The sequence below is a fragment of the Ochotona curzoniae genome, unplaced genomic scaffold, assembly GCF_017591425.1.
Source record: "Ochotona curzoniae isolate NIBS_2020 unplaced genomic scaffold, NIBS_Ocur_1.0 contig_50, whole genome shotgun sequence".
In the NCBI taxonomy this organism is placed as follows: domain Eukaryota; kingdom Metazoa; phylum Chordata; class Mammalia; order Lagomorpha; family Ochotonidae; genus Ochotona; species Ochotona curzoniae.
The window spans coordinates 8,425,487-8,436,743 of NW_024466446.1; the positions used below are offsets into that span (position 1 = coordinate 8,425,487).

Genomic DNA, 11,257 nt, shown 5'->3' on the forward strand with positions numbered 1-11,257 from the left:
TGCTTGGCCTGTACCACTCACTCACCCATGGGGGAGACTGGGATCGAGTTCTTGGCTGCTGATTTCTTCCTGGACCAATCCCAGATGGTGTGGCCATCTGAGGAGTGAACCAGCAGATGGAATATCTGTGTTTCTTTCTTCCCTCCACATGACGTGGCCCATCCCTTCTGATAGTGTGCCTTTCAAATAAATTAATCAAGGGGTAAGTCATGGAAAGTTCATGAAACCTACCGGGCACCCATCCTACAGAATATTAATGATCTTGCCTTGGGACGGGCTGTGAGTTGCTTCCAACCAAACACTCGGCCAGTTTCTTTCTGGCTCTCTGCATGAAGTTCACCTTTCCCCTCTCCCGACGAATGGCAGTATACTCGTACGCCTTGAGCTTGCTGTAGTAGTCAGAGAACTTGTTGTAGAGGATGGAGATGGGCATCCCATTGAGAATGATCCCAAAAGCAATGCACAGGAAGGCAAAAAGCCTGCCCAGGTGGGTCTCCGGGTACATGTCTCCATAACCCACAGTGGAGATACTCACCTGTAGAGGAAGGAAGGCAGGATGGGATTGTTAGCACTTTGAGGAAGCAGCAGAGGAGAGAAGCAGGTAGGGAAGTATCATTTTTTATCATCCTTGCAGGTACTCCTTAGAAGCTTAATGACTCCCCACACAGCCAGTTTTAGAGGGTTCCTGGAAGTCTGTAAGGGTTTGGTTTAAATCTGGACTGTAACTCCCAAATGTTCTTAGGTCCAGCACAGGAGAATGAGCAGCCCCTTTAAAGGGTTGTTGGAAAGAACGTGCTCAGTAAATGTTGATCTTCGGCTCCTGTGCACCAGCTGAGGCCAGTGTTAGCACCAGGGGCTCCCTGGCTTTGCTGCATCGTGGATGTATTGGAAAGCACTCAGGCTAGGCTAGACTTGACACTGACCCTTCTCCACTGAGTAACCTTGAATAAAACATTCATTTTCATCTAAGACAGGAGAGCCGCTAACTCCGAGGATTACGAAGATTAAGAGCACAAACCCAGAGCACACAGTACCAGGAACACAAAAGGCATTAAGCTCCCTTATTGTCCTTCTCTTATCTTTAGAGTGGAGACAATTATAACACTCAGGAATGTTCCGCAGTTCAAATGAGATATTTCATGAGAAGGAGCCTTAATTGCCCATGTCAGGAGAGACATTTACTCATTATTTTTGCCAAGGCACCTTTGTAAGACATCACCAACCAAAAATGTATTCTCAGTGCTTGAAATTTTTTTCTCGTTATTCTTGTCACATTGCCTCCAATCTCACTAATTGGAGATTTATTTAGGTTAACAAGCTTGTGTTTCAGAATGCAGGTACCCATGGGTCTAGTTATCAGTTACTGTTGCCAGAGAAGAATCCTGGGAGACCCTCCTGGGGACTGATTTTTATGCTTCATTGTTTCGCTTTTGGTCCCCAGACTGTTGACTAAATTTACTGGAAGCATTTTAAGAAGGACTGTGTCTTCCAGTGGTAACCTGTTGGCAATGCACAACTCCAGGGGGCGCTCTGTGCTTCAGAGTCCTGTGTGTGGTTGTCTGCACAGTGTTTCAGCAGGTGGCAGTCAAGCATACCAGGTAACCCCCTTGACTTGTCCTGAGGTGGCCCTTCCCTTCAAAATGTAAATGTTTCTGTTTCAGTGCTATGAGAATTAGCTTGAACTTAAAAGTGCTGATCATTTAGAAGGTAGTGGAGGAGTGAGCCCCCTGGCTCGATCTGGTACAGCTCATAGGAAGCACAGCTGCACCCAACCCTTATAAAGGGGAAAGATGAGTGTCTCCTTTGGATTGGTAGCATGGCAGGACTCGCTCTGTTTCTGGTAAGAAATGAGCGCTTCCTGCTTCTAGTACCCATTCTTGTGATACACGAAAGACATAGGAGGGTATAGGTGTGCTTCTAGCATTTCCTGGGTCGGAATTCACTTCCCAACTCTGTGAGTCGGGCAGGTCCCTTCAGTTCTCTCTTCCTTGGTTTCCGCTTTTGGCATGGGTCAGTATCTACCTCCCAGGGTTTTTATGGAAATTGAAGGAGTGCCTTGGCAGAGGAAGTGTGAGCAGTAATGTTAGGATAGATAGTGTGTCTGCACTGCCCAAGGACCACACAACCTAAAGGTGACCCCAGATGACAGGAGGATGCCAATTAGACTCCTGCTGAATGTCTTGTGACTTATAAGGCACCTGCTAGCTCCAGTAAGAGAATCTTGTTTTCTTACTTTTTGACCAAAGGCTGTTGAGGGGGCAATGATCAAACAAGCTTGGTGGTTTATCTTAGCATCTGCTTGTGGTTGTGTGTGCCTGCGCTCTTGTTACCGACCACACCCAAAGCCGGGCATGCGATATCAGCAATAGCTTTCAACAGCCACCAGCACCGTCACTCACACCTGTGTTTTAAAAGCATCTAGTTGGCTCAGTTTCCCCAGGAGGAGTCTGAGGGGTATTTTTTGAATAGAGGAGTCAGTGGCAGAAAGGAATAAAGAACATGAAGGATCTATAAGTCCAATACAGAGGCCATGGTAGAAGCCAAGTCATTTGAGTGTCTGGAATTTGGAGCCAGGAGTGGGGAGTGTGGTGGTGTGTATAAGTACAAGGGGAGAACTTAGCAGAAGGAAACGAACAAAAAGTGCTGACACTTTTAATCAATTCCCACACTGGCTTTGCTTGACCCCTATCTTCAACGTTTTTGTTTGTTTGGCTGAACTTTTAAAAGACAAAAGCAAAGATACTTGGTTTAGAGATTGGATGAGTATAGAATATGGTCCAAATATTTTTTAAGTATGGGGGTCACTGTGTTTGGAGGAAGGGACCCCACCACTGCTGGGAGGCTGTGTGACTGGTCTCCAAGAGTTTATTCAAATTCTTACACTTCATTTATGTATCATCTGTTTTTTTGTGGATAAATGGATGTAACAAGTGATCTGTTTCTTGCCCGTTGGCTCTGGGGAGAACTTAGACTTAGTCTTCAAGGAAGGTTTTCTCCACATTCTGCAGGCCCAAGCATTTCTCCCTAGATGGGCATTAAAAGCTGCAAGCCTCAGCCTCGCCCACCTGACCTCTGAGTGAGTTCTCACATTAGCAAGAGTTGGGTTTGGAAACATGACCAAAATGTCTGAAATCCATTTTAGTAGCCTGGGAGAAAAAAAAAAAAAAAACCAGGCTGACTCAGCCACTCTATTAACTGAAAACATACATATTTTCTTTGCCTGTGTCCAAGAGTCAGAATGTGGCCTTCCGCCAGCAGCTCACTCACCAATCAGCAAATCCTGGCTTTGTCCAACAGGAGGATGGGTTTAGTCCTCTAAAAAGCAGGGAGTAATTCTACTTGAACTTCTCATGCAATAAGGAATGTCTGTTTTCTTCCCAATGAGCTAAGTGTAGATTGGCTCCTCCTGGTCCATTTATGAAGATATTAGAATTCCAAGGAATGCAACTTACGTTTTGAAGAACTACTTATTCCAATTTCCCAGAAAGAAACTGGATAGTAAAGACTAACGTACTACACATCTTGGCGCTGTTGTCAACCTCAAAGGCTGTATTTAGCCATGCTACTATTCCAACAGATATTTTTGCAGATTCTTCTTTTGCATCATAAACTACCACTCGACACAAGTGATCACATACACCTTTGTGCTTCAGTCTGCATGTTATTCCTAAACTTAAGTCTTGGAACAATTTTAAGATACAGAGTCCGGCCTCAAGACGGTAGATCGAGAACAGTGACAAAGAGGCCAGTGGACATAAACATCCCAAGCTCTGAAGGTGATCCCTCAGCGGAATTGAAAGAATGTTTTGGTTAGTGGAAGCAATGTTGGAATGAAGTTATGGGTGACCACCTGGAAGAGAAAAACAACCCTTATGGGGATGTTACAGTTTGGACATTTATGTAAACGGGACAGTATCTGTGTGTCTGGGCACAGATGAGCACAGGCTAAAGCAAAGGCTATTTGAGTTCTATCTTGGTACAGAAAGGTATGCAGTGATGGTGCCCTATGTCTCCTTGGCTCACACAGTACTTCTCCTTGCCATGTCTGATTCTGTTCTATTCCATTTTTGGAGCACATTCGACACTAGGAAGACCACAGAAAGACATACTAACCGTTGTCCTGCTGACAGCTGCCATGCAATTTCGGAAGGAGCCATGAGTACTCTAGTGTCTTCTGTACTCATTGTCTCTTATTCCCAAGGGTGACGCCCATCTCCTGTACTCTGTCCTGTCATGCTATGGCTGGGATCTACAAACTGTATTCCTCTCAGCACCTTACCGGCTGTCTTCTGGTCGTGTTCAGCAATGAGACATGCCCTCGGGAGAGTGGAAGGTGGAATGAAGACCTGGTTAAGCTTTCTCCCTGTCACCGTTCCTCCAACAGCCAGAGAAATTTTTGAGCACTCTTGCAAAAACAGTGTGTTCTCTTAGGAGTCTGTGTAGCAGTCACACACTGGCTGCTGCTCTTGTGTACCCGTAGGTTCCAGAAAGCTCCACCCTCTCCTTTGTTTTCTTCCAGTGCTGGAGCCAATAGTTAATCCTTACTGTGTCTGGGTTCTCTGTTCCTGGGTTTTGGCTCTTCCTACCTCCCAAATCTACATACCTATTTCCCTATGTCATAGACTTCCTTTTCAAAACACCTAGCTTCAGTTGTTTTCCCGTGTCTAATCTCTGTCTCTCTCGCCTTCCAGATGTGACTCACTCAAACCAATCAGTCAGCAAATAAATGGCAGAGATTGTAAATGATATCATACTTGAGCGAGGCAGACGTGAGTGAGGTCAGGGTGTACAATTTATTACCTGTTGCTTCAGCTGGAGAGACATTTTGGAAGAGTTTTTGGAATGACTGGGTCAGGCATAGCTGCTGCTTTGATTTGCATCGCATTCGCTTGCTCTGGATAGCTCAGAAGGAAACAGTTGAAACTCCACGTATGCCTTTCTATTTCAAACGTGCCCACACGGGAGGCCAATGATGGCAGCTTGCTCAGGGAGCCGCCTGTGCCTATTGAGCTGCGTTGGGCATCTCCATTCTGCCAAGCAACCCAGAGGCCCTCAAGTGGGGAGGTTGGGGCTGTCTGGCTCTGTATGGGCTCTCCCAGGCTAGAATTGTTGACCTTTGTGTATGGCTCACAGTTCATCCCTTTCCCCAGAGGGGCAAGCAGACACTACTGTTTTATTTTCCCCCAAGAAATAAGTCTGGAAACAAAACGTATTGGTTCCCTGTCAACTCTCTAGATATGCACGCCTGCATTTATTGTGAAGTTACTGCAGGCTAACCTGTTATCTATGTTCCTCAATTACATCAGGACTCACAAAGAACTACCATTGGACAGAAAACATGAGTCAATGTCAGATCCTGACGAATGAGTGTTGGCAGACGTCAGCATCCGTGAGGGATTTACTTTGCAGCTGTTGAATTCACAATCATGGAAATTATTCCTCCTAAAACTCTGAATTGAATTACAGAGAAAGACTGCAGGATCCTTGGCATAGAGATAGAGGGAAAAAATGATTGAAGGCAAGTCAGATTTGGGATTGTCTGAATGTATAAAGATGCATAGGAGAATGGACGAGACAGTCTGTCTCTAATGTGAGGCGAACAGTTGACAAGGGGCCACGCCTCTGCAACAGTAGCAGAGTATGAATCATACTTTTCTTTACACTATCTGTAACTTTGCTATTTACAGCTGTGTGTTTCCTGATGAGGATGGTCCATTTGAATGGGAATACATGAGTGCAGTAGAATGATTGTATTACTGAACTCAGTCCTCCTCTATCTAAGCTCTTTGCCTCAGTGCTTTGCAGTGATTTCCTATTGTGGCTGAGCTAACCTGTCCTGCTCTTTGACTCTGAATTTTGCCACTGACTTGTTTGGACTAATAGGTCGGACAAGGGAAAGCACAGAAGTTGATGGTAGTTGCTTGCATGGCGTGGGCTTGCTTTCACAATGTGCCCTCTGCTACAGCAGGGCACATTCCTGCTAACTAGCAGAAACAGTCTGGTGTCCCCTCTCATCCTAGCTGTCAGGAAGCTGATCGTCAGAGAGAGAGAGTGGCTGAGTGCGACCAGCCCAAATAGAAAGAACTGTCTAGATGAGGGCCGACTAAGTGGCCGACTTTAAGATTCATGAGCTGAATAAATGCCTGATGCCTGAAGCCACAGGGCTGTGAGGTGGCATCCAGCAACACATCACCGACACAGCAGTAAATGGCACAGAGGAGTTAAAAACAGATTTATCATGAGCACATGCTGGGATCTTTTGAGTTGCATGATCGATGAAATACTTGCAGGTCTCTGGGTCAGCATCACTTTTGGGCTTTCACTTCCTGTGGTTGCTTAGTTGTGTGGATTTAGAGAAGTTTCTTCTCAACATCAAACTTTCAGTCTCAAGGTCTTCTGTCTCTAAGACTGCTCCTCTAACTGTTGGCGCGTTCATCTATCAACAGGTGGTTTCTGCCGCTCAAATCACTGTCTTCACTATTATGCAGGATAAATACACTGGTACCTGAAAGCATTTATTATGTGTCACTTTCCACTTAGCCTGTAAGCACTGCAAGGGAAAAGATCTTGTCATTTATCACACTGTGGCCCCTACAGTGTGTTCCAACTACTTGGAACGTTTTAGATGCTCAGGAACTTTCGGCTCAGCGAATAACTTGGATGTTTGTGGCTTGCGTTGGGAACTGTTACCCAAATGCTTCATTTTTCACTTTGTACCACCTCAATGGTGTTCTTTTCTTTTTGCCTACTGGGGGTATGGACCCTTCTGTGGTCTAAGCAGAGATATGGAGATTAACTGGTTGGATGATACGCGAATACCAGGGGGAAGAGCAAACCAAGGACCCTTCACGGCAAGTGTTTACAGGTTAGTTTCAGGCCAATTCGTAACGGTTCTACTGACATAAATAGTCATAAAAACGGATGAAGCTGCTTGGAGGTTGATAAACGGAAAGGTTAACATGCACAAAATCTGGCCTGTGGAAACAGCACTTGGTTAGAGAGAGAGAATGACCCCAGAAAATAGCTGGCATGGTCCAAAGCAATCACGGGTAAATAACCAGTGAAAATTGACAGATTTCTTTTTCTACAGAAAAAAAAAAAAAAAAAAGATTTATTGGCTTTCGTCTGAAAGGCAGACCCACAAAGAGAAGCAGAGACACAGAGAGATCTGCTGTGTCCTAGTGTGTGCCCCAACGGGTCACAGTGGCTAGAGCTGAGCTGAGCTGATGAGAAGCCAAGAGTAGTTGGCTGCAGCACTGCGTCAGCCTTAGTTTGATTTTTCTGTTGTAAAACTTGTGTAAAACATTGATCTTCGGTACAGTTATTGCTGTTAACACACAGAGGCAATCATTTTAATGTTTCAAAGTGTTCCGCTGCATTGTACGTGCTACGGGCCAGGAGGATAAGTGGGATCAGTGGTTATTTCCTGTAGGAAATTATTTTCAAGTAAAAACATATCTAGAGTTAGTAACACAAGTCTTACCGAAATATTTTTTTTAAGTTTTTGAATACTAGAATGAAGCCTTGCTGAGTAAAGTTAGCACAAGAAAGTTTACTAGTCTTTTAATAGCTTTAGGTGAGAGGCCAGCACATTGGTATAGTCAGCTAACCTTCTACTCGCATCGGTGCTGATTTGAGTCCCAGCTGCTCTACTTCTGGTCTACCTCCCTGCTCATGGCCTGGGAAAGCAGCAAAGGCTTGCTCAAGTCTTTGTGCCCCTGGACCCCTGAAGAGACCTAGACGGAGCCTCTGGCTCCAGGCTTCAGATCAGCCCCCTGATTCCCGCCATCACAGTCATTGGGGGGGGGGGCGAGGGGGAAGTGACCACTGGGTGGACATTTTCTCTGTTTCCTCCACTCTCTATCACTCTAACTTTCAAGTTCAGTAAAGAAATCTTTAAAAAGAGAGAGATTTAGATGAGTAGAAATTCCACTCTAAAGCATCATATGATACCATCACCACGCGGATTTGCTCTTTTGCCTTCCTCCTCAAGTCACCTCCACTGTAAATGTCATATGCAGGGGGTGCGAATTATCTTCCATGAGCCCCATCTGTACACACAGCTCATCGGCTATGAGGATGACCTTTCGTCGCCTGGAATACGATCAGGGGAGTAGTACTGGGCTCGCTTGTTCAGAAGAGTCTAACAAGGCACTGTCATGAAAGGGAACTCAGGCAAATCCTGGTGCAGCTAGGAGCTCTTTGCTTTCAAGGGAGCGAAGAGTCATGGAAAGGAAGAGCTGTGTAGATGCAACCTCTCCTTGCCGAGATGTGAAAACCGAGAAGTGGGAGCGATGGGGTGAGGTTTCACGGCCACAGTTAACTCCATCAGATCTGGGCTTCAAGTCCTGGCTGCTTCAACTTCCAGCCTGCTTTGCTGTGCTTTTAGTGCTAGATAGGGTTGGTTTATCTCAGAGGGACCCTGCCCGCAAACTGCAGGGCTCTGACATAACCCATGCTAACGTTGAATTCTACTTAAGAATACTAATACTATGCAATGTTTTTTTTTGCTTTATACATATTTATATGACAATTTACCCATTAATCTGAAAAGACCATATTAGCGTCAGTTTCCTGGTTTGAATATAGCACAGTTAGAAATGATGATAGTTGAGCACACGGGATAAATTGCCAGGAAAAAAAAATGCTAGAGAAAACAATGGAGAAAAACACAATATGCTAATAAGCCCGGCAAGGTGTACAAAAAGCAACCAACAAAATAAAACCTAAGGTGCAACAGGAAAATGGTGGGGGATGGAAAGGATGCACGCTTTTGGAGTTGAAAGAAGTTTAAGATTTTGATCCTGGCTCTCCTGTCTCCAGCTGTATCTGTTTGACACTCAACCTCAGCTTTTCTAGCTGTGCAATGGGCAATCATATTTGATCTTGAAAGCTCCAATTTTAGCTTTAAATGCTTCTTTCCTTGCTCAGACTTCACTGCAGCAGGAGGCAGTGGGCTTCGTGTCCACAGTGTTGAGTCGTATAAATGTGGACGCTGCTTCCTGCTTAACACCACCACCACCACCAAAAGCATGGTCATAGCCATGTCCCAGGGAGAGAGATGCCTCACTGAGATCAGCATTTTCAACCATTTAACAACTAGGTGCTCAATAAATGGTAAATTACAGTCCTGATGAAAGTGCATCTGGCATCCATGAACAACGAATGTGTTTTGACACCTGCCTGTCATGAGTTTGATGACTAAATCCAGGTTGGGCGATGGCAAGGATCGAGTCAAATTCAGTGACTTGCTGGGTTTAAGGTCAGTTCACTGAACCCTTTAACATTGACTGTATCTTCTGGGAGGGAGTGATGGTCTTGCTCTACCTCCATGCCATTACTGGGAGGTGAAAAAGCTAAGGTGGTAAAGCCGGAAGGCCAGTAGCCAGGGAGAAGGAGGAGGCTGCTCGTGCAGGGCTGGGGAAAAGGAAGGGAAAAGCCTGAGGACCAGGGTACTCACCGCAGCCCACCACCAGGCGTGCAGGATGCTGGTGAAGTTGGTCCCCGGCACGTCGTGCTCCACCGAGTAGACGGCGGCGGAGAAGGAGAAGATGCCCATGGTGATGAAGAGCATCAGGCAGCCCACCTGCTGGTAGCACTGGCGGAGGGTGAAGCCGAAGGCGCGCAGGCCAGTGGAGTGGCGGGCCAGCTTGAGGATGCGGAAGATACGCATGAGGCGCATGATGCGCAGCACCTGGCCCACCTTGCCCACGCGGCCCACTGTCTCCAGGTCGTGCTCCCGTGGTGAGCCCTTGCCGTGGCCCGGATCCTCCCCGGTGAACCGCTCCAACATCAGCTGCAGATAGAGCGGAAGGATGGCCACCAGGTCCACAAGGTTGAGGGCGCTGCGCGCAAACCGCTGCAGGTCCGGCGTGGAGATGAGGCGCAGCAGATACTCCAGCGTGAAGAAGGCCACGCACAGCATCTCCACGTGTTCCAGGATGGGTCGTGGGTCGCCACCGCCAGTGCCCTGCTCTGCCTCGTGCTGCATCTCCTCCACCGTGTTGAGTGCCAGCGCCACGACCGAGATGAGCACGAAGAGGTTGGAGGCCACGCCCATGACCTTGGCAGCCACGGATGAGAAGGGCTTTTCCATGAGGTTCCAGAGGCGCTGCCGCTGCGGTCCATAGAAACGCATGTCTCGGAAGAGCTCCTCGGCCTCCTCGGCCTGTGCCTGAGCGCGCAGTTCACGCTGGATCTTGAGCTGCTCGCTCAGCTCGTCGCGCCGCTCCTCGAAGCTGATGCGGCAGCAGCGCGGCGTGTACTTGAGGCGCACACCCCAGTAGCCCAGCTCCTCCAGGAACCTGCGGGGGCACAGCTCGTCCCGCACCAGCAGCACCCCAGACACGTAAAAGTTGTAAATGAGCTGGAAGACAGCCGGATCACGATCGAAAAAGTATTCGTCTGTCTGGGCCTCGTAGTCGTCACACAGGCCCAGCTGGCGGCTGCGGCTGGTGGAAGTGGCCAGACGGCCCAGGCGCGTCTTGGGGTGGCTGGCCAGCTCGCAGTAATCCAGCTGGTAGCTGTGGCCGCCCACGTTCACGTTCAACATGGACACCTGGGCGGGAGTGTCGCTGTGGTCATCTGTGTGGATGGAGGTGACACCCTCAGCTGGCTGGTCGTCCTCTACGAGGTCGTCGTTCCAGTCTTCTTCCTCTGCTCCGTCCATGTCATCTTCAATGTAGTAGTTGTAGTTGCCCTCTGTCCAGGGCGGGATGCTGGCCTGGGAGCTGGGACGGACCCCCACGGAGCAGATGCTCATGCGTGGCTGGCTGCTCTCGGTGCCAATGGCATCCTCACTCTCCCCTAGGCTCCAGGGCCTGTAGCTCCAAGACCGCCGTCTCTCATTGGTCTGCTTAAGCATGGCTGCGCCAGCGGGGCCTCTTGCTCTCTCTGCCGGGCTGTCGCAGGGTGCCTGGCCTGCTCACTGCCCAGAGCAGGACGGAGCATATGCCCTGTAGTGTCTCAGAGGCACCTGCATAACAGCTGGGGTCCCAGACATTGTCTTGGAACTGAAGCTTCCTGGGGGCCTTGCAGGTCTGTACCCAGCTAGCAGGCGGCTGGTGGCTGATACAGAGGATGCAAAGGTTCAGGAGGATTTGAAGCCTCTTAGCTGGCTTCCTCTTCCCTGCCCTCCCCTCCTCTCCTCTCCCCGGAGGACAGAGTGGAGGATGATTACAAGGTCTTAAATCTCTAGAGAACCAGAAGGCGGCAGAGATTATTGCTAATAAAAATGTCGGTCAACCTGGGCTTTGGG

The 11,257-nt window shown here is 48.0% G+C and overlaps 1 protein-coding gene across 1 annotated transcript; it reads right to left on the reverse strand.

Moving 5' to 3' along the window:
* Positions 1-253: 253 nt before the first annotated feature.
* KCNV2 (potassium voltage-gated channel modifier subfamily V member 2) lies at positions 254-10,864 on the reverse strand. Its single transcript, XM_040988742.1, has 2 exons — positions 9,461-10,864; positions 254-535 (listed from the first exon to the last, which is right to left on the reverse strand). The coding sequence occupies exons 1-2, from the start codon at positions 10,862-10,864 to the stop codon at positions 254-256; spliced, it is 1,686 nt and encodes a 561-aa protein (XP_040844676.1).
* Between the last annotated feature and the right edge of the window lie 393 nt (positions 10,865-11,257).

What these genes read in the sequence shown, in the direction of transcription:
- KCNV2 (XM_040988742.1), bottom strand. Translation starts at nt 10,864, where the DNA reads ATGCTTAAGCAGACCAATGAGAGACGGCGGTCTTGGAGCTACAGGCCC. An exon ending in ACGCCTGGTGGTGGGCTGCG is followed by an intron (nt 536 to 9,460) that starts GTGAGTACCCTG and finishes CTTCCTCTACAG; the next exon opens with GTGAGTATCTCCACTGTGGG.